Source organism: Zootoca vivipara, chromosome 1 (assembly GCF_963506605.1).
Source record: "Zootoca vivipara chromosome 1, rZooViv1.1, whole genome shotgun sequence".
In the NCBI taxonomy this organism is placed as follows: domain Eukaryota; kingdom Metazoa; phylum Chordata; class Lepidosauria; order Squamata; family Lacertidae; genus Zootoca; species Zootoca vivipara.
Window position 1 is genome coordinate 84,752,015 of NC_083276.1, and position 27,465 is coordinate 84,779,479.

The 27,465-nt window shown below is 44.8% G+C and overlaps 2 protein-coding genes across 4 annotated transcripts; one reads left to right on the forward strand and one right to left on the reverse strand.

The window, feature by feature from the left end:
- The first annotated feature begins 2,997 nt into the window (after window positions 1-2,997).
- On the forward strand, window positions 2,998-12,757 carry GLB1L (galactosidase beta 1 like). 2 transcript variants are annotated; one of them, XM_035126977.2, is made up of 16 exons: window positions 2,998-3,080; window positions 4,217-4,389; window positions 5,140-5,290; window positions 5,680-5,740; window positions 6,235-6,329; window positions 6,820-7,000; window positions 7,093-7,151; window positions 7,726-7,847; window positions 8,223-8,263; window positions 8,377-8,495; window positions 9,395-9,469; window positions 9,958-10,047; window positions 10,159-10,272; window positions 10,469-10,600; window positions 11,160-11,366; window positions 12,235-12,757. In XM_035126977.2, the coding sequence occupies exons 1-16, from the start codon at window positions 3,027-3,029 to the stop codon at window positions 12,451-12,453; spliced, it is 1,893 nt and encodes a 630-aa protein (XP_034982868.1). In that variant the 5' UTR covers window positions 2,998-3,026; the 3' UTR covers window positions 12,454-12,757. The 2 variants fall into 2 exon arrangements, 1 of the variants encoding a protein (XP_034982868.1); XR_004693320.2 differs by lacking the exon at window positions 12,235-12,757 and having other exon boundaries at window positions 10,159-10,277; window positions 11,160-11,292.
- On the reverse strand, window positions 12,748-27,438 carry ANKZF1 (ankyrin repeat and zinc finger peptidyl tRNA hydrolase 1). 2 transcript variants are annotated; one of them, XM_035126963.2, is made up of 16 exons: window positions 27,337-27,438; window positions 25,445-25,562; window positions 24,672-24,769; window positions 22,707-22,809; window positions 21,923-22,116; window positions 21,153-21,268; window positions 20,075-20,222; window positions 19,244-19,466; window positions 18,830-18,928; window positions 18,286-18,441; window positions 17,046-17,144; window positions 16,574-16,826; window positions 15,809-15,920; window positions 14,938-15,105; window positions 13,740-13,810; window positions 12,748-13,652 (listed from the first exon to the last, which is right to left on the reverse strand). In XM_035126963.2, exons 2-16 carry the CDS (start codon window positions 25,557-25,559, stop codon window positions 13,532-13,534), a joined length of 2,076 nt encoding a protein of 691 aa, XP_034982854.1. In that variant the 5' UTR covers window positions 25,560-25,562; window positions 27,337-27,438; the 3' UTR covers window positions 12,748-13,531. The 2 variants fall into 2 exon arrangements, with proteins under 2 accessions (XP_034982854.1, XP_034982843.1); XM_035126952.2 differs by having other exon boundaries at window positions 17,046-17,147.
- Between the last annotated feature and the right edge of the window lie 27 nt (window positions 27,439-27,465).

Sequence of the window (27,465 nt, forward strand, 5' to 3'; positions counted from 1 at the left end):
ACTCCCTTATTAGGACACCTGTATGGTTTCATGTGTGTTGCTCCCATCAAGTGAACTTATAAAATTTCCTCATATTGAATCAACCCATTGATTAATACATCTACCTCAATCTCCTGACCAGGCCGGCAGGAGGCCACAGGCAGGCCGCAGGCAAACACGCGCTCCGAGCCCGCAAGCCTTTTCTGCTGCTGGGCGGGAAGAAGCGCGCCCGTTTAAAAAAATAAATAACTCCGCCCCCGCCCCGTGAGCCTATTGGCTGCAGAAATGCGGCGGGGAGGGGTTGATGCAGGGAGGGGGCCGACCTCGCTCCCCGGGCTGCTAACGTCACCTTGCGTCCTTTTTGCACAGTGCACGCGCACAGCGGAGTTGTGGACTCCGGCGGGCGCCGTGCTGTGTGCTCCGGCGGCGGTGGGCACCGCGCGAGTGCCTGGCGGGTGTGGCGGGCGCCGCCGCATGGCTCAGGCGGCGCATGGCTCAGACGCCTCCTCCCCTCGTATCCGCTCCGGAGCCGCAGCAAAGGTGTAAAAGAGCCACATGCGGCTCCGTAGCCACAGGTTGCAGACCCCTGGTGTAAGTCTTTTCAAATTATTAGCCCTGCATGCACCTTTCTGCAGTGCACTTGCTCCCTTTTTCTTGGCAAATTATAGTCTGGAACTGTGAGGGGTTGGTGGATGAATAGTTCTACAAGGTGCAAGGTGCAGACTGGCAGGCTTTTCAGTCCTCTTGACCTCTATAATGTTATCATCGGTTACTTGAGTTTCTCTTAGGATTCTGTTTTGGGGAGTTCACTGACAGGGCCAGCTTCGCCCACAGAATCTCCCTGGTTTAGTTCCTTGTGGCTCCACTTAAATGGATTTCAAGAAGCAGGGCTGAGAAAGACTACTGTCTTTCCAAGACTATAAAGATGCTATAGAGTAAACAATATCTGGGCTGGATGACCAGTGGTCTGACTTTGTATTATAAGATACTATGTGGCTGAGCATCTCATTCCTTTAGAAAGGATCAATTTATGCCAGTGGGGTGCACAGAGCAAGGAAGAGAGGCCTCTAACATTCACTGTTGTTAGGAAAAATGCAACCTGTTTTAGTATTGTTATGAGTTTGGAAGTGGGAAGGCTGTATGTATGACTGAGCCCCTCTTAATTCCTAGATCCAGTGTGGATTCAATTGTTGGAATAGCCAGGCCAGCCTGGTAATGGCCTGTTAAGTATAAGTCCTTGAAGGGAGCAAAGGGGTGGCTCAGTGCCAGAGGGCAAATGGGTGGGCCTTCCCTGGCTGGAAAGACAAAAGGACAGAGTTGAGAGTTGAGATATGTAAACTTGAAGCTGGCACCAAAAACAGTGGGTTGCAAAGCCAGAGAGAGAGAGCACACCTGGCCTGATTTCTGCTAGAATCCAAGGCTGTGGCTATGAGACAAGCAAGGCCTTCTGGGGGTGTTAATGCTGTGAACCCTTCCATTGTAGGCTCAGGTTGTATATATGTGTAAATAAGCCATATATCCTAAAGACACTGCAGTCTTCACTGTGCCTCAATCCCCTGGGTAAATGAACCTCTAGAACCCCTGGAATCTTGCACCGCTCAGAAACTGGGGTGGCATGCAACAGTATTAAATGTGGGAGCAGGAAGGCACCAAGGAAGCAATGATTATAACAAACAAACCAAAAAGTAAACGAGACTAATGGAGAACCATCTTGTACCTTCTCTCAGAAAGAAAAAATAAGCACTGATTAATGACAGTAGTGGATTAAATGTCAAAGTGCAATTTATTTGAACAGCTGGAAGTTAAAACTGGACACATCCATATTAGAAGACAGATCCCAGGATTTAGCAGATTGTGCAGATTAATCATTGCAACAAGCTGCTGGTGGGAGGGAAGAATGTAAAATTTCCATTACTCATAGCCTTCAGACCAAATAGATTATTTGGTTATTTGTAATGTAATAGCCCCCCAGTATTACCATAGATTAGAGCATTCCTTAAAATATCTGAGGGAGGTCAGACTAGATGTTCTCACTGATTATTCTGCTAAATAAAAAAAATCCTTCATTAGCACCTAAAAGACCAACTAAGTTTTTATTTTGGTATGAGCTTTCGTGTGCATGCACACTTCTTCAGATACACTTGAAACAGAAGAGATTATTATTATTATTATTATTATTATTATTATTATTATTTTATTATGCTTCGACTCAGACCAACACGGCTACCTACCTGTGATTATTCTGCTGTTGCAGACTAGATAGGCATACCTTTGGCTAATCACTGCATTTGGTGTAGCTCATTTGGATAATTAATTTAACTTACAAAAAATATCCACATTTTGTGTATATGTCTAAGGGAGAATTAAAGTTCCCTGAGGCTGCATACATACCACACATTAAAAGCATCAGACTTTCCCCAAAGAATTATGGGAACTGTAGTTTGTCCCTTGTGTAGCTACAATTCCCAGCAACCTTAACAAACTATAGTTCCCAAGATTCTTTGGGGAAAGTAACATACAGTACTTTCAATGCATGGTGTGTACAGAGCCATAGAAACCTGAATCCTTTGTGCTATTACCAAAACAAGAAGATTAATGCTTTTGATCCAGTGGTAGACAGCTGTGCAGTGCAGTACCAACTCTGCTGTCTCTCTACTTCTATCCACTACTGTATATAACTTTGAGCAGCACAAACTACCGTTTCTGATGATTTGAAAAAGTTTATGTTTCTCATACTTCTGTAAATTTGAGTATGGGAAACCAACTCTGTTCCAGTTCCTCTGTGCTGCTTCATAATTCTCTCCCCTGGATTTGCAGGGAGTTTTGTGCTTCATAATTTCCTCCTCTAGTTTATAGTCACTGACTTTGTATATAGTTGCTGGGACATTGCCTCCTCTTTTCCACCTCTCTCTTCAAATAAGGCCTGTCTTTACTTACTTCCCTCCTCACAGGGACCATCTGGAGGAAGCACCAGGCCTGCCCACTAGCTTGTCATGTGACGACTCCTTGTGACTCTCTTGTCCCGGGCTGAAGTTGTAACCAAAGAGATGGAGCTGCAGCTGTGTGTTTTGATGGTGGTGTTGGGAGGCCTGCAACTCCAGGTAAGCAACAAGAAGGAGAGCTGCAGGAGGGTGTTTCTTTGGAAGAAACAGCTGAGATGGAACCATATTAGACTGCCTAGGGGAATTTTAGGGATTTCCTTTTCTGTTGCTTTAGATTCCCCACTTGCTCTCCCCCCAGTCAAACTGAGCTCAAGCTTCTCCTGGTTCCTTTCCCCCATCTATTATTTTGCCTGTTGTATAGGAATGGGTTCATATGTAATCAAGCCATCCTGCTTTTAAAAAAAATCCCATTCAGCCAAGAAAATGGCTGCAAGGCAGAGAGAGAAACTAGCTACATTCCCAAATGTCAGATTCTTGGTGAATTGGCCAGTAATGAGGAGTCTGTACTAGTGGAAACAATTTCAGGGGCAGGACAAGGTAAGGCGAACTAAATGACAAAAACTTTGTTTATGTGTGTGTGAATATTTGCAGAGGGTAAAGCAGAGCATTGGAAGCAGAGATTTGAGTGGCTTCAAATTATGATTTAGTAAATGGGCCACACGGAAACCAGTGATTAAAGTGTGTGTGTGTGTGTGTGTGTGTGTGTGTGTGTCTGAGTCTTGGAGGGAGTGGGTCAGACTTGAACCTCAGGTGCAAATCTTGACTGGGATCTTAGAATTGATCTTCTAGGATCTGGAGAGGGATAATGTCTCATAAATCCAGGAGGATTCTTTTCAAAGCAATCACCCACAAAACAGTCCATGTCAAACTTACTACCCAGGTTCCATAGCCAGGGAGATGACATAAATATCTCTTTCTTTGGCAGAGGGGCTCCTGCCAACCTAGCAGTTTGAAAGCACGTCAAAGTGCAAGTAGATAAATAGGCACCGCTACAGCGGGAAGGTAAACGGTGTTTCCGTGTGCTGCTCTGGTTTGCCAGAAGCGACTGTCATGCTGGCTACATGACCTGGAAGCTGTACGCCGGCTCCCTCAGCCAATAACACGAGATGAGTGCCGCAACCCCAGAGTCGGTCACGACTGGACCTAATGGTACAGGTCCCTTTACCTGTACCTTTATGGCAGAGAGGAAGAGTATGACATTCTCTATTTGATCCTCCCAGCAGGAGTAGGGACGACGTTTCAATTTTATACAAAAAATAATCATATTCTCTTTTCCCTCCTGTCCTGAATGCCAGGCCTCCTCAACAGACCGTTCCTTCCGCATTGATTATGTGAATAACTGCTTCCTCAAAGATGGTGCTAGATTTCGCTATATCTCAGGCAGCATCCATTACTTCCGGGTCCCACCTGCCTATTGGAAAGATCGGCTCCTCAAGATGTATATGAGTGGCCTCAATGCTGTGCAAATGTAAGTGACCAGAAGGGGAAGTGTGGCTCTTGGGACTTATTCTGTGCCACAGTGAAGGACAGAGGCTCATGAGTATGCACAGGTGCTCCATTTTTCTCACTGTACAGTCCTCACTGCAGGCTCTGGCCAACATTTAGAGCAGAGAAGCTTATGCTGTCTGAAAGTGGAGCTGCCCCAAGTACGGGAGGTTATTTGCACAGAAAACATGCAGCCAAGATGGCAAATACATAAGCCTGTTCCCGTATGTACAGCTTTCTTTTAAAATGGAATCACCTCCACTCTTCATCCCAACCTGAAAGCTGAGGGAGAAAGATTTCTGTTCATGCCCCCTCTGCTCCTTGTTATATTGAAATGTTTGGCCATAATAAACTGAAAACCAGTTGAAGATGGATGGTGTTTCTGGCACCTATAATAATTACATCGCAGAGGAAATGTCAGTGGGGGTAGCTTATTATGCAAACTATACCTACTGAAATTCCCTCTTCTGCACAACTATTAAAGGTGCAAGAGCTGTGTCCTCTTTTGGATCTGGACAGCCTAGGCCATAATAATGTGTGTGTGTGTGTGTGTAATGTATTTAATTTGTATACCAGCCTTCATCTGTATATCTCAGGGCAGTTCACAACATAAAATTACAATATAAAAAGTGTAACAAATTCCTGCCCTGTTAATCCTCAAGCATCTCCTGGGGTGTATCCTCCCTGTCTCAACTTCTTATTTCAAACTGAAATGTGTATTTTCACCCTTCAGCTATGTGCCCTGGAACTACCATGAGCCACAGCCTGGTGTCTACAACTTTTCTGGTGACAGAGACTTGGAAAAATTCCTGAACTTGGTAGCCGAGTTCAACCTTTTTGTGATCTTGCGCCCCGGACCCTACATCTGTGCTGAATGGGAGATGGTGAGTGCTGGGCAAAAGATTGAGATGGGCTAAGACTCATTTGCTGTACCTGAATGCTGCACAGTTCACCTTTCACACACAAAGGGTTGCTACCCTCTCCTGAGTGGATAATTTTATCCTCTTTAACTCCTTACCTTGCCTTACCTTTCTGAGTTTTCAGCTTTGCCTTACCTTTCTTGGTTTTTAATCTTCTACTTTTTCTCTTCATTCTCTTTCCCAGTTCTTGATCTCTACACATTTTCTTGCTCTCATGGCTTCAGCAACTTTTTTATGATAACAAATCTTGCCTTCTGACCTTTCCACCATTTCTTATTGATTTGGAGCAGGAGAGGAGCAACTACAGACCCTGACATTATTTGAACTGTTTACCTCTTGGCCTTCTTTCCTAGGGTGGCCTTCCATCCTGGCTGTTGACTAAGCCTGATATTGCCCTGCGCACAACTGACTCAGGTAAGATAGAACTAGAGGGACGGGGCAGACCCTCTGGATCTCATGTTCAATTCTGTAGTTTTATTTATTTCATAAAATTTATATACCGCTTGACTGTAGAAAACCTCAGAATGGTTTGCAAAAAGATCAGGGGTGGGGAACCTGTGGCTCTCCAGATGCTTTTGGATTCCATTTCCCATCCACCCCAGCCATCATTGTTCAGGAATGATTGGAATTATAATCCACAAGATCTGGAGAGTTGTAAGTCCTAAATGGTTGGGTGTCTTTGTGTGGTTCTGGCTGCTAGAGGGCCAGTCACCTGGGCCTTCCAACTTCCATGTCTCTTCCACAGAATTAAAGCAGCCCGTGTGAGTGGTATATAACAGCCAAAGGGCACTTCCAGACCTTTTCTCTGTACACAGTACCACAATTACCAATTCTTGCCTTAGCAAGGTGTTGGAAATAGGGGAAAGGAGCCCCAGTTGTTGGCTGACCAAGCTGATTCATGCTCCTAGATTACCTGCAAGCTATGGACAGATGGTTGGAAGTCCTGCTGCCCAAGATCAAGCCTCATCTCTACAACAATGGAGGCAACATCATCAGTGTCCAGGTGCGTGCAGCATAGGCACTATTCAGCATAGGCTCCTGTCAAGCATTGTGTGTCCCTGGGCCTCTGGTTGCACCTTCAGACGTTCCCGGATGTGAAACATGTACCATACAGAGCCCTAAGTAACTTACTATTGGAGTACAAGTGTATAGCTTTTACACCAGGCTCTACTTGGTGGATCTCAATATTTCAGTTAAAAACAAAGACAAAAGACTGCTCACCCCTACTTTAAACCACTGCTTTGTGCCTGCCTCCCCCTGTGCAGTAGGAGGGACTTGTAAACAATAAAGCCCTTCAGGCACCCTTGGAACTTTCAAGAACAGTATTTTTTCCTCCTTTACAAAGAGCGGAGGTGCACCTATTTGGGTGACTAGCCTCCCGTGCAAATTGGGTTGGGCACCATCCTATACAAAGATTTATCACACACCTTTTTCTTTGGGCAGGGTGTGGGCTCTGAGTCACCTTTCTTTAATGCCAGCTGTTCCCCAGGCAGGTGGAGAATGAATATGGGAGCTACTATGCCTGCGACTATAACTACATGCGCCACCTACTGGCTGTCTTTCGTGCCTACCTTGGCGAGGAAGTTGTGCTCTTCACCACAGATGGCACCTCAGTGTCTGAGCTCAAGTGTGGGGCAATGCAGGGCTTATATGCCACGGTGGACTTTGGACCAGGTAGAGTGATGTTGGATGAGCTCTGATGTGATTGGTAAGAGGTAGGAAGGAATTTTGCTTTGACTTCTGCTCCTTTCTTTGCCCTTTGACAGAAGAAAACGTGACAGAAGCATTTATGCTGCAGCGACTGTATGAGCCAAAGGGACCACTGGTGAGAGGGTTTGCCCTTTCCATGTAGAATAATGGCATCTCATGTCTTAAATTTTGCTTACTCTTTCCTTGGCACCCATCTCCAGAAATAATCTGGCTGCATCTTAACTGAGCCATCTTCTGTTTTATTTCCACCCCTTATACTTGACTGCCATGACCCTTCTGTTTCCAAGGCAGCCAGAGAGTCATGTATGCGAAATCCTCATTTGTCCCAGCTATGAGACTATAGATCTTGTAGCCCAGTGCTTTCAGGAGCCTCTTGATAGGCTATGAGCTGGCCTGTCTTTGCACGAAAGCAAATTATTCCAGAGCCATAATCCCACTGCTGTGGACCTTATCACACAAAAATTGGTTGGAAGTTGCATATTGCCCAGTGTTGCAGTGAAAGCTAGTCACACCACATAGCCTGTCCTGGGCATTATAGGTGTGAGGAAATCTCCATCTGGTACAATGAGATTCCAACACAGGGGAGGGAGCAAACTTGGTATTTCCTATTCCCAGTACTTTAGCAGAAGTGATGGAATTGACCTGACTGCTACTGCTCCATAAATGTTTTAATTCTGCCTTCCTCCTAGGTGAATTCTGAGTTCTACACTGGCTGGCTGGATTACTGGGGTGAGACACACTCCACAAAAAGTGCTAAGAAAGTGGCTTACAGCCTACAGAAGATTCTAGAAATGGGAGCCAACGTCAACATGTAACCGTGAGGCCATAGGGGAGAGTGGGGCACAAGGGATGGTACAAAGAAACAAGAGCTAGATGCCAATCTATGGCTCTTTGCTTCATCTTGTTAACTGTGAACCTCTTGTTTTGCCCTTATGTGTGCACCACATTTTCACGTCTTTTTTGGCCATTTCCATAGCGGACAAAAATTCCTCTGCAGAACAAGAGTAAGGTGCATGGTCTTAGACAGTGCCCTAGGCCAAAGACTAGCACACTTCTATTCCAAAGCATTCCCCAACTGCTACACCACATTAGTTCACATCTATTTGTTTCCTCTTCCACTGCCTGTCATTGCCCCTTTATTTAAATAGGAGGGTAACTCTTCCTGTGATATCTGACTTTCTTCCAGGTATATGTTCCAAGGTGGCACCAACTTTGGTTACTGGAGTGGTGAGTTTCTGGCTCCTTAGGGCAACTAGGGAGACTTAGCTTCTGGCCAGATGATGGAGGTGTTGGGGGGGGGCACATAAGAGGTACTTTCTTCTCACACCTTCTCTATCCAGGTGCTGATTACAAGGATGGTTACAAACCCATAACTACTAGCTATGACTATGACGCACCACTCTCAGAGGCTGGAGACCCTACTGACAAGCTGTATATCATCCGCTCAGTCATTAGCAAGGTAACAATCCAGCCCTCTTCTATCAGTGGGTGGAATGCAGTTACTGAAATAAAAGGAGTCACTTATTTTATCACTGAGCTTTTAGCACCACTGAAGTGGGTGCATGCATGCATACACAGGGTATGGCTTAGAGTTGGATTTACACCAAGCTCAGTTCAGTAACTCATTGCCATATGCCTGGTGCCAACCTTGTCCGCTTTTAGATGCAGAGCTAAGACATTTCTGATTGCCCAGATTTTTGGTTCTTAACCTATATAGTTCTATGGGTATGATTTATGACCTATTTTTGGTGCTAATCTTTTAATGAGGTTGAATCATTTTTATTATTGCTTTTGGAAGAAGATCTTCATACATTTTTATTTTATATTTATTCTGTGTACCTGTTTTTTAAATGGTTGATAAGTTGTTTGCTATTTTGAAATATTTTGTAAATTGTTTTGAGACATTTTTGTAGAAAGTGATGAATCAATGCAATAAATAAAATAAATAAGCAGCCACCAGCCAAGCAGCAGATTTGAGGAGAAAGAGGGAACAAGTGTTTGAGAGACTGTGTGTGTGCATGTAAGAGGTTCTAACAGCATAGCATCTTTACTCAAAAGTAAGTCCTACTCAGTGGAGCTTGTTCCCTGTTGCACTCATGCCATACATGGTTTGGAAGTTGTAGATGATGTACTTTAGCACAGGCACAGAAATACAAGGTGCTTTTAGTTTTCATTATTATTTTTATCCTATCCTTTCTCTAAGCTCTGGGTAGCTTTGCAAGGTTATCCTACCCCCCTTTATCCTCACAAGATACTGGTGAAATGAGTTAGCCTGAGTGATTGGTCTGCAGCAAAATGTTTTGAGCTAGCTTGCTTCCCTAACTACATGGTTTTGTTTTGTTTTTTTAAAAACTTCAGTTTCAGGAGCTGCCCGCAGGACCAATGCCACCCCCTACCCCGAAGTTTGCATATGGCTATGTATCCTTACCCCAGGTGAGTGAGAGCTAGAAACCATTCCCTTACAAGTGCATGTCTTTGGATGGATGATGGAGTGACTTTGCTCTCTTGTGGGCGCATTCCTGAACTTTCAGTGTGTTTCAGCTGAGGTGCAAGTTGGTAAGGCAGGAAAGCAAACTGGGGAGAAGTCTGAAGGAAGTGAAACGGGAGCTGGTGGAAAGCAGAGGAGCCTCTGTGATGATGGTATATGAGAGACTGCACATGTAAAGATAGGTACAGGGCCTTCTTGGTGGTGGCACAACAGACTCATTTTTAGATTGTGCTTAAAATTTTTATTTCTGAAAGCATTTTATGATTGACTCTACAATCTTTATTTGTTTTCTTCTGTTTTTAGTGTTGCTATATTTATACTTAGCTTTGGGGTGATAAGAAAATTAACAGTAGCCATTTGTGTGGGGAGGGGAGGATACTTAAATAATTTAACAATTTAAAGGCAATAAATGAACCCATCCTCCTTTCTGTAGCGTGTGGCCTTGCTGGATGTTCTTGCCATTCTCTCGCCTTCCTTGCCGTTCTATTCCTCCTATCCTATCACCTTTGAAGCTCTGAAGCAGGTAAGAAAGTAGATTAAGAGTGGGTCAGCAAAGGCCCATGGCTATTTCTGCTCAAGAGTCCCCAGTGATATCGCAGTTGACACCTCTTGCGGATTCTGTTCTGCATTCCAGGCCCATGGCTTCATGCTCTACCGGACCCTTCTACCACAGGAAATCGTGGAGTCTGCCTTGCTCAGTGCCTCTGGGAATGGGGTCCATGATCTTGCCTACGTTCTGCTCAATGGAGTAAGGTGGAGAGTGGGGACCTTCCTAGTGGGTAGGGAAGATTATTACTTAAGTAAACCGAAGGGTATAACAAGTCCTGGGCCCACAGTCTGGTTCACTGCATTTTCATAGGATGGGTCAGAGCCTGGAGCACACAGGAGCTTTGCTTCAGCTCTGTATCAGAGCACCAGTTAACCTTATTTCTTTCCTGCTTCAGGTGTACCAGGGGACACTGGAAAGAGACAGAGTGAATGGAATCAATATATCGGGCCAGCTTGGGGACACACTGGACTTGGTGGTGGAGAGCATGGGTCGCATCAACTTTGGGGCCAATGACAGTGACTTTAAGGTGCATTTGAAAAGGGAGCCTGGGGCTACTACTGCCATAATAGTTGGCTGAAGGATCACACTTCCACTATTGTCCATTGGAGGCATGCATGTTTGGCATGGACTTAAAGGCTGCTGTCTCATACGCATACAGGAGTAACTATGGAATTCAAACTGTAATACTGTACAGTGATAATCAGCACATTAAGTCATTAAGTGGTCCACCAAGGCACTTGGCAATTTCCAAGTGGTCTGTGGGGAACCACTGGACTAGAGTCTAATGAAAGAAGTGAGAGCCTTCTCTGTGTTTTGGAAAATTCTATTGTGCTGCCTTAGGAAATGGGCTACAGTAGAGCTGAAGTGGGGCAGTCCCACTTTTTCGCCACTGCAAGATCTGATGCGACTTAAGTCAATAATGTAAATGGCAAAATAGATCTAAGAATGAACACTCAGGGGTGTTGGGGTGCACTGCTGTGCTGGTTATTTGCCAGCTATCTACTACACCATCTCCTCCTGTGCGTGCTTTTCTAACCTTATTCTCGACTGCACATAACCTGCCTCTAACTTATATTTGTGCCCAGGGTCTGATCCACAATATCACATTGGGTACCTCCATACTAAGTGACTGGATCATCTACCCCCTGGACATAGACACAGCTGTAGCCCATGCGTGGCCGCCAAGTGCCCAATCAAGCAGTGGGCACACAGGACCTGCTTTCTATACAGGAACATTCACAACACCGGGCATCAGTGAGGACTCCTACTTGAAGCTCCCAGGTTGGACCAAGGTATTGCAATCCTCAGATTAACTCCAATTTTATTTATTAATTAAACTGATAACCGCCAGTGTTCAAAACTCTCATTGCTCTAGGCACATTTTGTGACAGGGAATTTCATTAGCGCAAGCTAAAATTTCAGATTAAAACTGCAGAGTGGAAGGAAAGGAGGACCATTTTCTGCCTCCCCACTTCCAGCTATTCTCTGAAGACTGGAGAAGAAACCCTCTTAAGAATATTAGGGGGGTGAGCAGCAGCAGGAGGACTAGACCATGTGAAATGAATGTAATAATTTAGCTGCAGCTCATTCATTTTCAGCTTTGTATTGTTATAAAAAAGGGTGTCTAGACATTCCGTTGTTGCGCCCATAACCTAAATGCGGTCATTTAGCTCCTAGCTTTCATTTCTTTGTTTCGAACACTGATACCCGCCCTTCCTCCTACAGCATCATGAGTAGACCAATCTTCATTGAGACAGCTATGTTCTTTCCCTCAGCTTTTCTGCTGTGTCTAGTTATGGGCAAAAGGGCCCCTGCCACCCAAACAGCTACCGGGTAGTTGCCACTCTTACACATTGATAATCTTAAAACAGTGGCTGGAGAAAGGGTAATAGTATCAAACTAGTGGTATAATAAATGTTAAGACCATGGACATAAAGTCAGTCTGTGCCCACCTACTCCCTAAGAAATTGTGCTTAAAATCAGTGCAATGTGTTTTGAAGGAAACATGTTTCCCACTGCACCCATCAAGCTGTGTTTGTTTCAAAAGATTTAGGTGTCAATAAGAGTGGATAAAAGTGGCTGTTGGAACCAAGAATAGTAGTGTTTCAGGGTGCTCCAAAAATGTCGTCTTATAAAAGCCCCTCTCACGTTTTCACCCAGGGTCAGGTCTGGATCAATGGTTTCAACCTGGGCCGGTTCTGGCCAGTTCGTGGACCGCAGCAAACTCTCTTTGTGCCTGGCTCATTCCTCAGTGGCTCAGCCATCAACACTCTCGTCGTTCTCGAACTGCAGGAAGCCCCGGATAATCCCAAAGTGCTTTTTGTTTCCCGCCCCCTTCTCAATGTTACCTACACCTACACCCACAAAGATAGGAAGTGAGAGGAACTACTGTCCAGCTACAAAGTTGCTGAGATCTGCATGTGTTACTCCAAGGGAAAGACTGAAACCATCACAATGTAGGAGGGCAATGAATAGAGGGCACTGTCAGATGAAGGTTCTGTGCTTTTAAAGAGTAGCCCAGGCAAAACAAAAAGCTAGAAATAGATTGTAAGTATTCAAAACCCTTCAGGGGCGTCTCCTTCACAGCTGCTGCTGTATAGGGCACATTACCATGGACAGACTCTTAGTGCCTTAATATGGTGTTTTAGGTACTGGACCTTGGATTAAATATTCATACACCTACCACAGTTCTGCATTGTAGTTTATTCATTCATAATACTTTGAGAGGCTGGGGCAGGGGGAAGAGAAAGGTACGGGGAAAGGCAAATAAGTATGGCTCCAGTTGGAAGCTGCCCAAACAGTGCAATAAAAATAGTGGTGGCAGCCATCCAAGGGGTGGCAGATATTGGTGACATGGCACAATACCCGGCACCCCAACCTCAATGCAAGATTAGCAGCAAAGGGAGAAATTCTCTGCACCACCTTAAAAAGGACATTTGTTGTATCTTGACTCATAAGCGTTCTTGTATAACTTGTTTTGCAGTAACTTTTAGAGACACAGTCAGGGCTAGAGATAGCAGCAGGTCCATGTTACTGTAGCTATTATTTTATTTGAGGAAATAACTGATCAAATAGCTCTTTTCCTGGAAAAATGCTCTCGGTATACTCCATGAGCTAGCAAAGAAACCAGTGTCTCACCCTCTTCTCTCCAGTCTCTAAAGGGAACCTGTACTCCTTTCCTCATGGAAAGCAATCTTCCAATGCCTCCTCCAACCCCATACATAAACTCCTGCTTCTAGTGTTAAAAGGGAGAAAAAGACCTTTTAGAGGTGTCATTTCTCAGCCAGTAAGGTACCAGCTGCCCATGTTAGCCTCCTCTGGAGTACACGGAAGCAGCTAATATGTTTTTGCTGCACTTTCTCATCTAAGTGACAGCAGTCATAGATTAGATTTTTTATTTCCATTCAGATTCTGGGAAGTAGATAATGAAGGCCCAAATATATATAAAAAAACCTAGCTAGGACAGGGCAGCATTTGCTTGTCGATGAGTTCGCAGACAGTTCGTGGAACAGAAGGAGAAGTCAAGGTAATGGAAGGGAATGCGGCCCAGTAGCGACTCCCCACATAGCCAACAGCGCCTATAGATACGAAAAAGACAGCATGAGCATGGAGTCATTGTAGTTGGAGGTCATGCCAAAAAGGAACACACCACTCACCCACCTTACCTAGTATTGGTAAGAGTTGTACTGGAGTCTTTTAGTTGGGAAGCAAGTCTCTTCTCAGCCGCCAGCGCACGCTAAGAAGCAATGCACACATACTGTTAGGAACAACAACAAAGAACTGTTCCCCAGGGTCTATAGCAAGCTTCTTCAACATCGGCCCTCCAGATGTTTTGAGACTACAATTCCCATCATCCCTGACCACTGGTCCAGCTAGCTAGGGATGATGTGAGTTGTAGGCCAAAAACTTCTGGAGGGCTGAGGTTGAGGAAGCCTGGTCTATATGGATAAGTACCTTCATCCCATTGTACAAAATCCTATGTAAAACAAGCGGTTCACTTAGGAGGATGTGCAAGGATGTTCCAGAGCTGGGTCAAACTATAAAAGGAATCTGCTTGTATGTCACCAAGTCCAGAGTTAGCCACATTTCTTTTATTCACGGGAGCTTATGGAAACTAAAAACTAAACAGATTTCACCAGAGATATTCCTAACGGGGAGAGTGTAAGTATTTTAGTAAAATGCAGCAGAAATGCCCTATGATATCTAAGTCCATCAGAATAACACACACAGTTTACAGAGCAGGAACAGACTGGTTCAGAGTAGCAGGTTCCAAATTCCTTTCTCAAGGCAACTTTGGCTGTATAGCAAAGACTCAGGAAGTAGGACAGATCTGTGAGTTATTCTCTATCTCACGAAGCCTTTCTTAAATATAGGTCATGTCCATGGAAAAGAGAGAGATGCCTACCTAGATTCAGGACATATCCCAGCATGACAACATTAAGTAGATCTTCAAGATCCTCATTACATTCTAAAACAAAAAGCCCATTCTGGTTGTCTTGCACAGATGGGTTCAGAAATGGCAACAAAAACACACTAAAGTAGACAATGTTGCCTGGTTCAGGAAAAACAGTGTAAGTTGTCTTATCAAGTGTCTTTCTCAGGAGATGCTAGAACTAGGATATCCACACCATCAGGGGTGACCCAATATAACCAACTGTCAGGAGAAGGAGAGGAAACAGCACAATCTTTTCTTTACATGAAACCATAGTTTCTCTCAGACAACATTGGTCAAACGAGCTCTCTGTGATCAGCACAGCAGATGATGCCATGTATCATATCAGGAAGCTTGTAGCACCAGAAGTGATGCCATCATCTGTTAAGCCGCCTTTTCTTCCTTGAATCACCTGAGTCTTAGGCTCTCACCTTCTCACGATCACTCAGCAGGGCAAAACACCGTTTCTCATCCTCTTCCTGCTCAAGCAGCTGCTGTGCCTCCCGTTTCTCTTTCTCACGCTGCTTCCGCTGGGCCTTTTGTGCTTGGCGGCGTTCTGCCTGTCTGGCTTCCATTTCCGCTGTTAGGGGTCCAGGCACCTGCAATTACACAGTAGATGTGGATTCAGCAGAAAAGAGCCCAGTCCTGGCAGCATGTAGCCAGAAGAGATCCTGAAAGGGGCTCAAGTCTCCCTTTGTTCTGTTTATGCTGCTGCCCTACTACATCTCTGGATGCAAAATCCCTAGACACCATCGAAATTCATTTCCTTCATATCTCTGTTCACTCAAATAGCATATTTAGAGCTGGGAGATTTAAACAAAACACAAAAAAATCCTTCATACACATACTCAAACGTATCTTCCACTTAAATTAATGCCTGCTTGAGTGAGCATTTGATTAAGAGAAATCCAGGATGCCTTTTGCACTGAGTGTGTGATTCCAGAGAGATATGCAAAGTATGGAAGGGCAACTAAGTTACAAGGTATGGGTGGCAGGGTCTAAAGAGCCCCCTACCCCAAATAGTTGTTATGTGGGAATTAGTGGAAGGAAGAAAAAAAGGACTCTGGAATTCTTCCTATCAAGCCTCTCCTTCTGAAATTGCAAGCTGTGCAACTCAAAAACTGTCCAAGGTCAGTAACATACAAGAATAGATAAGGAGTTTTCTGTGGGCAGCTGGCTTGGCCCAGGATGATCAACTTGCACTTGCCTTCTATTTATTCACAAGTGTAAGCATCCACACCGGACACTTTCCAATTCATCATACATGCATCCAGAGCATTCTTCATACATGCATCCACCCACCTGGGCCCGGTCGTAGTCATATTTCTCAGGCTGTTCACCCCTAAACCTTCGGAATTCATTACGAGTTTGTTTATTGGCAGAAACACAGTATGGAGGCTGTTCCTGTCTGTCTCTGGGGAGGAAACACAATGTAGCTTTAATAGTCCAGATCTGTGACCTACACCACAGGCTGCCATATGTCCGGATTTCCCCAGACATTACTGGGATTTCAAAGACGGAATTGACGTCCGGGGGGAATTTCCGGAAGGCAGCGCTTTGTCCTGGATCTTAGGCAAGTCAATAGAAAATTCACTTTTTTTGAGGCTTTCGGGGTGCTCTGGTTTTTACTTTTGGAACTATGGCAACCCTAACCACTGTAGAAGATGACACTGCTTGGAAATGGAAGCAGCATGTGCCACATCACTTTTGTTGCTTCTACAACTGGGTACTGGAAGTGAGAGAGAAGCCAAAACCATCCCAGGCTATGAACAGATTTGAAATTTGTCCCAGAGAGTGGAATGTCCTCCAGCTTCCTATACTTGCATAGGTACTTGGACAAAGTGGCCCTCAAGTGCTCTGGCCCTTTGAGAACAACTAATTTTCAATACCTCTGAAAGACCCGGGCTCAGACTTAATGTGTAACTGAGTCAAGGACAGCTGACACTCAAGAGGAGCAGCTTGAATTTCATGGGGCCAGCAGTTCTGACTCACAGAGCAGAAAGGCAACTCAAGAACCAAGTCTTAGGACCCTGGGCATCAATATAGTCTTCTCAAGCTGGGCATTACCTAAGGGATGGGTCAGCCCCCGTCTCCAACAGCAGCCGCACAACTGTACTCCTTCCAGCTGCTGCCGCCACATGCAAAAGGGTCCAGCCACTCTCATCCAGGGGTGAGTTGAGCAATTGCTGCGGGGTGATACCATTGCAGTCATCTGCTTTATCTGCTGTGCTATTATCTATCCCCAGAAGATGCTGTAGTGCCTTCAGGTCTCCCATCTTACACGCTGTGAACAAGGCATCTTGTAACGATGCGCTAAGACCTAGAAGAAGGAAGGAAGAGTCTCACATTAACCATAAAATATCCATGTTACCTATAAGGGGAAATAGAATGTCAAGTCTTGGTTTTGCTACTCCCTTAACACAGGCTTCCAACCTACAATAATGGCCCAAATGGCAAGTTGCTGTAGAACCCCTTCTTATGAATTGGACTGGGGAAGTGCAGATCTTGCTGGTGCTCACACAACCACCCCCAAACTCACCATCATATTTCAGACAATTCTGGGTCTTGGGTGACTCCTCTGTTCTGGGCAACAAAGCCTTGGGCTCTTTCACACCTCCTGAAGTCTCAGTGGAGGACTCTGCTTCAAAAGAAAGAACACGCAAGGTGTTTCCTGTCCAATTCATTTCACCCACCCCTCTCTCCCAACCTGCTCCAAGTGCCACTGACATCATGGCCAATAGGATGCAGCATGAGGAGAGCAGTCCCAGAGAGCCATCACAGTTTTGTGATGCGGATACTGTTCCACACAAACAGAAAGATAGGAGAACTGTGGTTCCCTTTTTCTGCTTGGGAACAGCTGATCATGGGGTAAAGACAATCATTTCTATCCCTCAACAACACTGCTCTGACTCCAAAGCTGCAGCAGCAGCTCCTGCTTTTAACCTTAAGACTAGAGATGGATGCAGTCCAATCCATAAAATTGAGATAGTGCTGATTTAGAAGGGTGGTTTAAGACTTCATTTGCTCTCTCTTAAATCTTTGGAACCATCTCAGCTGACACTGACTTCTCTGGGTCTACGGTGGCTCCTCTTCAGCCACACAAGTCATCCCATGAAAGGCAGGTAGCATAATGAAATTCAGCACACCTATCAGATTTTGCTTTAAAACCCCAGTCCTCATGAGGAAAGAAAGCAGAACAAAGATGTGAAAGCACTGCCTCCTAGAAAGTAGAAGAGGGTGGACTCTCTTGCAGCAAGTACAAAACTGATTTCCCCATAATGCAATGCCCCCTCCACCACCTCTGTCTACAGGAATCATGTGTGCTCCATTTTATCATGTTGGTTGCCATTCTTCTATTGCACATTTTTAACCTAGAACAGATTACCTAACAGAGACAGCGGTGCTTTGATCAGGCAAGATGTTGCCATTTCTGCAAATGCTGGATGCAGTTCGTCCCAGGGGTTTGCTTTAATGGGAATATCCAGTGCTTGTACAACTTCCTTCTCAAACGGGACTGTATTTCAGTTTCTGGGTTGTAGCTGCTGGGTTGTAGCTGCTGACTTCCTGTGAACTAAGGTCCCTCTAGATTATGGCCCAGGGCCCATCATGGCTTTCTTATCCTGGGAGCCTGCATCTTGATAGGAAGCAGCTGCCAAGGACACCAAACTGTGGGGCTCTGGTCAGTGTCTCTCAAGGCAGGCAAATAACTTAGCCATTCTAGAAAGAGAATGCACCCAGCATCTGTACCTAATAATAGGTCCATTACCTCAGCCACCTACCCATCAGAGTTTTCGGTTTCTTCCTTCTCTTCTTGCGATTTAATTTTGGTCCCGCTTCAAATTCTCGGAGTTCCAGTGTACTCAGTGTCTGCTCCACCAACTCCAGCTGCTGCAGACTTTCCTCTTCCTCCTCCTCCTCTGACTTTGCTGCAGAGACTGTAAGAAAATGGGATAGTGGTTAAGCCTTCTCAGCTTCTGATGAACAAAGTAGGGATCATTCAATGAACTTGAGGATTGGGGTAAGGAAAGTGATCCAAATCAGCCTATCAGTCCTCCCTCAGCTGAACACTGTTAGATCACATCCTACACATTAGCAGCCATCATCGTGATTTCAACATTTTCCTGCCCGCAACCCTCTTTCAAGGACTCTCCATAAAGCCAATTCCTAGTGGAGGCAGAATCCCCTGCTTTACTGCTTTCAGCAGCTCATAGTGGTCTTTCCACCCAATAACCTAGGTGATTATGATGGTCAAAAATGAACAAAGCATCTGCAGTGGATAAAGGATTGCTACAAGGGCAAGTATGGCAAGACTCTCCAACTCACTAGTGTCTTGACTCTGTGAAGATGCTTCATCCAAAGGAAGGACCTTTTTCCAGTTCTTCCGAGGGGAGGCAATCAAATCTGCCACTGCTGTGTCTTTGCCTGCCAAAAGAATCAGAATGGCGTTTTCTGGGATGGAAATCCTCTTGGTTCCATACTCTCCACTCCCACTCCTAATGGCAGATTTCTAAATAGACAATTCACAGTGGCCCAATTCCAGCAAGAGCAAAGGAGCTAAAAGAAGCAAACAAGGCCAGAATAGAGATATGGGAGGGAAATGACACACTCTACCCCATCCCTGGGCCTCCACATCTCTAGGCAAAAACCAATATTATAGTCAGAAACAGTATACACAAAGACTTTGGAGCATCAATTCAAGTACTTGGGTGGGGATCGGGGACAAAAAGCTGTGCTCACCATATACTTGCACACTGCTCAGAACCCCATGCACCCGTTGCACCTCGTGGAAGGTGGCTCTCCGGGTGCTGAAAGGAATGCCCCGGATACGGGGATCATCTCGCTGAAGAGGGCCATTTTTGCTGCCAAAAAACCGAGCTCGGTTGGTGCGAGGGGCACGAAGGAAGATACACTCTGCTCCTTGCAAATGCCCTGTCCAGCTGGCCAACAACTCCTGAATATCCTGCAGGAAAAGACAAGTATAACGGGTAGGCCCATTGTTGTTGCCTTTAGTGCAGCAGAAGTAACCACAATGAAGTCTGAGTTGTATAGGGTCTGAACGTAACAACTGGTCACCTATTTCCAAGAGATCCCCAGTGCCATTTATACATAAAATACATCATTTCAAATGAGAGAATGCAGAAACAGTCTGAATGATATGGAAGAGCTTCATTTCTCAATATGGAATCTGCAGCAAGAAGGGATTACTTAGAGATACCCAGTGCAATGCCTTCCAGATGTGGTTGGACTCCAACTCCCATCAGCCCCAGCCAACAGGGCCAATGGTCAAGGATCTTGGGACTCATTATTGGACTGCATCTGGAAAACACCACATTGCCTGCCCTGGTCTACATCATTAGGACTAGAGCGGTCTATCCTCCTCTTCTATCACTGTTTTGCTGCATAGACTACTGACAAGAACTGGCATAGACTTGCAGTAAAAGTCAACGGCATCTTTCCTTTGTGAAGGCAGAACAGCTGGGACAATCTTACTCAAAGAGCAAAGCTCTCAAATAGCTGGCACCTTTCCATTTTGGGTTCAGCCTTGGTTCTACTAGGGTCCGCACTCACCTTGAGCAAGGCAGCCTCATTGTAGCGCCGCAGTGTGGCCCCAGCTGATTTTGCCATAGACCCTTGAGCATCTCTCACTCCTTGGGCTGTCCCTCGGCGAGCTCGCACTGTATACCGATGGAACGTCTTATGCTCCAGCACATCATTTCTGGGAAGAAAGTGATGGTAAGCCTACAGCAAAGACCAACACCCAGGATCATCATCTTGGCATGAATGTATTCACTAGGAACAAAGTCGGGTTTTATCCATACCAGGAATGTGGAACCTGAGGCCTTCTAGATGTTGCTGGACCCCAACCACCACTGGTCCCAACTAGCATGGCCAATGGTCAGGGATGATGGGGGTCTGTAGCCTGACATAATCCAGAAGGCCACAGGCTCCTCACTCTTTTGTAGGCAATATTGAGATGGATGGATCAGATGTCTTTGTCCGTGTTAGGCTGAAGTGGCTTCGGAAAGGATGAAGACCTCTTATCTCACATCCTCAAGTTCACAAAATGGGTTGCTTTATATTGCATGCATCCATGAAGACCTCAAATTCCTCCAGGGAGGAGGTCCTGGTGAGTCAGTATTGGGTGGGGGCTGTTTTTGCACACACACATTATGTGGTTGTTTTTGGCTGAATTTGCTTCGCCTCATGATGATTATGCTTTGCCTCCAACTTTAGCCTTCCTGCCTGCTGATAAACTCCTTGAATCCAGGAGATGGAGAATCCGTGGCCATGCAGATGGTGTTGGACTACAGCTCCAACAGCCACCTGAGCATTGGCCATGTTGGCTGGGGATGATGGAGTTGGAATCCAACATCGGGAGCGCCACAGGTTCCTCATCTGATTTGCACCTTGAATGGGGTCCGACAGATTACAGATGTAAAGCACTCTAGCAAACAACATTCCCCACCCACCCAATCTCTCTCTTACGTGGACTTCCAGGAAAGCGCTCAGTGGAGACCATGAGATGAGCATCAACACTGGCCTGGAAGCACATGTGGGATCATGGTTTATCAGCCTTCTGACACAGTCATACTGCTACAGCTCACAAGTTGGCCCACATGATAGACATTCCCCTCTGTGTTCTTACCCCTTAAAGACAGCTCCTGCAAAATGTCCCCCGCCAGCCATTAGGATCACCCAGGAGGTTCCTGAACTCTGTCTCTGAAGGGATGCCACTAGCTCTTCAGGCTCCTCCACACTGCCCTGGATGGACAAAGGCCCCCCTTCAGTTAGTGAGAGGTTACTGACTGAGCAATGAGAGCTGCTCTCAGCCTGGCTGTTAAATAGGGATTGGCAGGGTGTTAGCTGGTCCCAAACCAACAAAAGGATTTCAATGACTGTTCCCTTGAAAGTTTCGGAAGTGGGGAATATGCTTCTTTCATCCTGCAGAAATTCAGGTTTCTTCTAAGAAAGCATCAGTTACAAAGCAGAAATAATATCTGGAAAGCAAAATGGGCTGGCTTGATGTTAAAAATTAACGTGCAGGGGAAAGTCAGTCAGGTGACTAGATGAACTGTGCAGGACTCAAGAGATAATCCCTCACATTTATGGCAACAAGCCAACACAATTCCAACTGGCTAAAATTATAATATCTGTTTGGGAGGAAGAGATTGCAATTAAAGCAAGATAGTAGGTGGGAAAATTAAGACCAACCACTCTTATGCTTATTGCAACAGATACTACAGTACTTCCTTTAAAACCTGGCCACAACACTATCCTCAGGGTGTGTGTGTGGGTGTTCATGAGACACATTTATCATTTGGTGAGAGACAGCTGGTAACTAAAGCAGGAAGAGACCAAAAGCCAGAAAAGGAATGAGGTCCAGTAGGCTCTTTGCTTTGTTATCCTGTGACATGCCTTCATAGTGTTCAGCACACAGCGATAGACTGAGATGAGCTGGCCTTCGGCATTTCTGAACAGAACCCGTGGGGAGCGTGGACATGGAGAGGGGCTCCGATGACTGCCTTCACTGTTGGGGTAAAATGGTGGTTCAGATTCATTGTCCAAGTCAGAGTCACTGGAATCCGACCCAGAGATGCTGGAGACATCACCTGTGGACCAAGGTAGTAACAGAAAAGAAAATCACACAGCCAGAGGGAAATGCAGAGAATTTTATATCTGAAACTCCTGACCATGAGGCAGAAAGACAGAGCATTCTCACGCAAAGAAGATACTCTGGACTGGTAAAGCTGGAAAATTCTCTACTTAAGACAGCTCAGGACCAGAGCAGGGAAGAAATATATGTGTGGATCTAGACGACTGAGCTCCTTTGGACATACATTTGACTAATGGAGTATGTTGTCATAGCTAGAATCAAACCAAAGGGGCTAAAGCATTATTATAGTAATGAACTGTGAAATGAACTAGCATCCCACGCTGGATGAGATTGAGTCTAAGGCACCCACCTGAGACTTATTCTACCCAGTCTGTTAATGAATGGCTGTGAAGCTGGATGCTTGGAATCTTTGTCATGAGATAAGGCAAAATGAGGCTCATTAGGACCACCAGAGGTAACAGAGCTCTTGAGTAGTATTGATAGAATCATAAATTGTAGAGTTCAAAGGGACACCAAGGGTCATCTAGTCCAACCTGCCTCAATGGAGGAATCTCAGCTATTGAACCCTAATCATGTGCCTCTCACCTGCTTGAGTCTTCGCCTCAAATTCTTCAGCTGTGAGCATGCGGTGACCCAGGAGCCGCTGCTTTAGGTTGAAACGATGCCAATCTAGTCGATAATGCTCAGTCTGAACAGAAAAAGAAAGGGACAGCCAACATAGGCCACAGAAGTAACTGTTTGCCATCTATATCTCGGGCTACATAGGGCAGGCAAAAGCACCTCTTTGCAATGATATTGAAATACCGAGTGCTTAGGTAAGGACATAAAACAGTATCTGCGTCAGTCCAATATGGAAGTTGCATAGCTATTATTACTATGAGTATAGGAACTACAATTCCCATCATACAAAATCCTATTTTTGTTGTGATTTGGTAGACTTGAAGTTTTAGAAACATAAGAGCAGCCCTGATAGATAAGGTTCATCTTAATCCAGCATTCTGCTCTCACAGTGGCTAACTAGATACCTATGGGAAGCCTGCAAACAGGTCCTGAGCACAGCACCACTCTCACAACACCACTCTCCCCACTTGTGATTCTCAGCAATTGGTATTTAGATATATTGCCTCCGACAGTAGAAGCAGAACATAGCCATTATGACTGGCAGCCACTAATAGCCTTATTCTCTATGACAGGGGTGGGGATTCTTCAAACCATGGGTCTAATTGGATCCACGAGGCTGTTTTCTTCAACATGCCCACTTCCAAACCTTACTTCATATGTGACATGAGATGTAGAGCAGGTAAGCAGATGCTTACAAAAGAACAATTGGGAGCTTAAAGCGAGTGCCTGATTGTCCCTTTGCAAGGGAGGCTTGCTGACAGTCCTGAGCAGTACTGTTAATGAGCATCTTTGAAGGCATACTTTGACTGACAGCACACCTTAAAAAAGCCTTGCAGCAAGTCCCTTTGAAGTCCTTTGCGGGTGCAATTTGAATCCAAACTGCACCTGCAAACAGGCAACAAAGAAGTTTGCCACAAACACAGATTAGCTGCCTAGTAGTTACAGTTTGGTTAAAGAAATTGGCCTGGGGAGGATGGAGGAATTAAGGATCTGGCCTGCAGACTGGATCCAGTTCCCCACCCCAGAGTTTGTCTAATCCTCTTTAAGGCCAACCAAGCTTGTGGCCCTCACTACATCCCAGGATAAAAAATTGCATCGTTTTAACTATATGAAGAAGTCCTTTTGTCTGCCCTGAATCTTCCATCAACCAGCTTTATTAGATGACTCAGAGTTCTAATATTATTTAATAATTTATATTATTATACTTTGACATTCAAAAAAGCAAAAATGCCAAAAGGAAGAGAGGGGAGAAAGAATGTGTTATATCAATGAGAAACAATTTACGTACAAAATTATCTCTCACTTTTTCATTCAGTACTAAATAAACAAGGGCAATCAACAAGTTGCAAGCTGTTACTTTTACCGGTAGCTTCCATTTTATATATTAACTGTGGGAGGAATTCAACACTGATTTTTCCGTCAGCGTAAACATTTCAGCTTTGAAGTCCCAAAGACCTGCTGATAAATAGGACTTCAAACTGCAGTGCATGGGATCAAACTACACAACACTTTGAAACCCTGATGATCAACTGTTTGTTGGGACTTTAAAGCACCATATCACCAAAGTCATTGTGATTGAAAGTGGAGGTGGCTCTACCCACCTGTCAAATTTGGCCAGTGCAGAGGGTAGGGTAGGTTATTTGGGGGGGGGAGTTATTGGGTTGTTTTCATTATATGTTGCGTTTTTATATTGTGATTTTATCCTGTGAACCACCCTGAGACTGCGGGTATAGGGCGGTATGCAAATTTAATTAGTAGTAGTAGTAATAATAATAATAATAGAGATAAGGATCTGGCCCACTGGCCATATCCAGATTCCTGCCCTTGATCTACTGGATACTGTATTTCATTTGAGGACAAGACAAATGGATTTTTGCACCATCCTGTTCCCACAGAAAGCATTGTTCAAAAGCATTCAACAACACCCACCTGCTCCTCTCTATTGTCAAAGGTTTTTGAGCAGGCAGAGCAGAACATCTTGTCTGACACCTCTAAGATCCTATTAGGTTGATCTGGTCCCTTAGTCACTGTAGTGAACAGAATGAAAATGAACATAATACAGTTATGTATGAAGGAATGTAAATCTTTATTTAACACAACTCAAATGTATAACACCTCATCAAATTCTGACGGGCTTAAGAATGTGAAAATCCCAATACTGAAGGCTGCAAATCTCAAACATCTCAAAGAATGAAAACAAAAAAAGGAATTGAGAAATATTGTGTGTGAGAGAGTATCACTAACACCTCAATAGGAAGAATCCTGGATGGAATACACAAACAGCCCCAGTGTTTAGTTTAAACATAACTGGTTTTAACTAATTGACAAATATGCAAAATTACTAAAGTGGCACAGTGATGATGTCATAAAGTGACACACTAACAAACACAAGAGGAAACCATGGTTTCTCATTACATGAATAAGCCACAGAGGGCCTTCAGCTTCCTCTTTTTGTGGTCATGAGGATAAAATCAGAAGCATCTGATTCCCATTTTAAACTAAAAGTTTTCAAAGATGTTTGAGCTTTGGGAATTGTTGCTTGGTCACCAAGAACAAGCCAAGATCAAACTGTGGTTTCAGAGCCTTACGTGTTTTCACCAACCATAGTTCTAAACTCATGAGTCACGAACTCCGCAAACCTGGTGAACAGTAACCCTTGGCCAGAACCCTTTTCCAGATATATTGCCCTTTAAAAGCAGCACCTGGAATGGCCACTGATGTGACGTCTCCTGATGATTCAGTTACAAGGCAAAGTCCATTGATTAAAGCTGCATTCTGAGCTGCGTCAAACACAGACAAGGTCTCAGCAGGCTGCATGATCTGAAGGAGAAAGAGAGAGAAAATCAACAAGCTTTTTTTGGAAAGGGACCCTCCACTCCTATGGTTAACAACACATCCAGCTGTTATATCTCTATATTCAATAAGGAGTTATGAAAAATCTCCTTTGTCCTCAAGGGACAAACACAAAAAACAGCCCCCACCCCCAGGGCTGGGTTTCTGTGTCTAACACACACAAAGTATAATTTCTACAATAGGTGCAGCTTTCTCCTATTTCTCCTATTGACAATGAAGTTGTACCCTTCATTCTCCTTTACATGGGCAGCAATTCTTGGGAGCCATATGATTCTGAGCCTATACCAGATATGGCATGTAGGCTAAAGGCATCTATTCCTTATTATAAATACATGGTAGGGCAGCAAGTGGGTTGTTTTGTAAACAGCTTTGAGAGTATGTGTGTGTGTGTTTTAGCAATCAAGCAATGAATACTTTTTATGAAATAAATAAAATAAAACAAAACAAGCACAACCCTAAATCTGCCCATTTTAGGTCAAGTCAATTATTCTTGGATACACCTTTCCCCCTCAGGTTCTTGAAAGTGCACCTGCATACATGGTTACCTGGGAAGAACATTTTGTGGATACTGTCACTGAAGTCTCTTATAAATCAGGGCTGACTATTCTATTACTGTATTGAGGCCCCACTCCTTTCACATTTTAATATATTTTGGCCCTGGTACAACACTGAAATAAGCAGTTGCTGGGGCGGAAATAATCAGTTCTATACTACAACAGCATAAGATATTAAATTCTGGGATCAGATGACCAGCACACAGTTGCTCTCAAACTTTCTGTGTCCCAACTAGTGTCCAAAAGATCCAAAATTTCTTGGCGCCTCTATGATGTTTCAATTTCCTAGTGGTGATTGCAACAGATATCATTACAGTATTAAAAGTCTTTAGTGGTTAGTCAAGAGTTGGAAAGAGTTAGTCTGAAAAGCTGTGTGTCTACACAGCTATATACTTGGAGAATTGTGCAGTAGTTCATTCACAGCTGTACTGAGGTGCAACTGTGTATTAAAAACAATGACCAGGTCAAGGAAGGTCAGAAAATGAAGGATACGTCAGTTGTTTCAGCCCACCAAAGGTGAAGGTGGGGCAGAAAGGTCACCAAACCAGTTGTGCAGGTTACATACAGAGTCCCAGGGTCAAGTATAAGAAGATCACATCATTTGTCTACACTGCAAGCAGCAACCTAACAACAGAGCAAGAGACAGGGGGGAAACTTCTCCCAAGTAATAATCGAGACACAGAAACCACAGGACAAAACAGGCTAGCTATTATTATTATTTTAATTACTTAAGGCTAGCTATTGAGTCATAAGGATTACACATGCACAAGAAGTTACAGTAATGGACGAAAAGGCCAGTGCGGGTGGGGGCCGACATGTGTCAAGAAAATCAATCTCCTTAATCTACTGGTCTTTAACTGGTGGAGCACGTCCAGGGTATTTGTCAGGGTATTTTCTCCCCTCGGAAAAAACCAACAACATCCTTTGACACGCTATTAAAGTATCCCAAGAATTCTTTGAGATAAGTATTAGTCCTGAGAGCAGAGCCACCATTCACTGCCAGGGGTTCATATGACGGGGTGAACCATTGTTCAGGCGCCGTTTCTGCTAGAAAAAACCCGCGTCAGTTCTCACGTTCAGCAGGGCTGGCGGAGAAATGCAGCGGGGAAAATGACGAGAGATAAGCCGCACGACTCCGAGCGTTTCAGGAGGCCCCGGGGATGCTGTCGGATCAGGGGGGCGCTTACCACTCTCCGGGCTGGAAAGCACACGAGGCGCCCTCGCTCCTCTCACCGCGGACCACCTTCGCCCTTTGGTGCACGTCACTTCCGTTTGTCACGGACCCCGCCCCTCGGTCGGAGACAATCCTTTCCCCG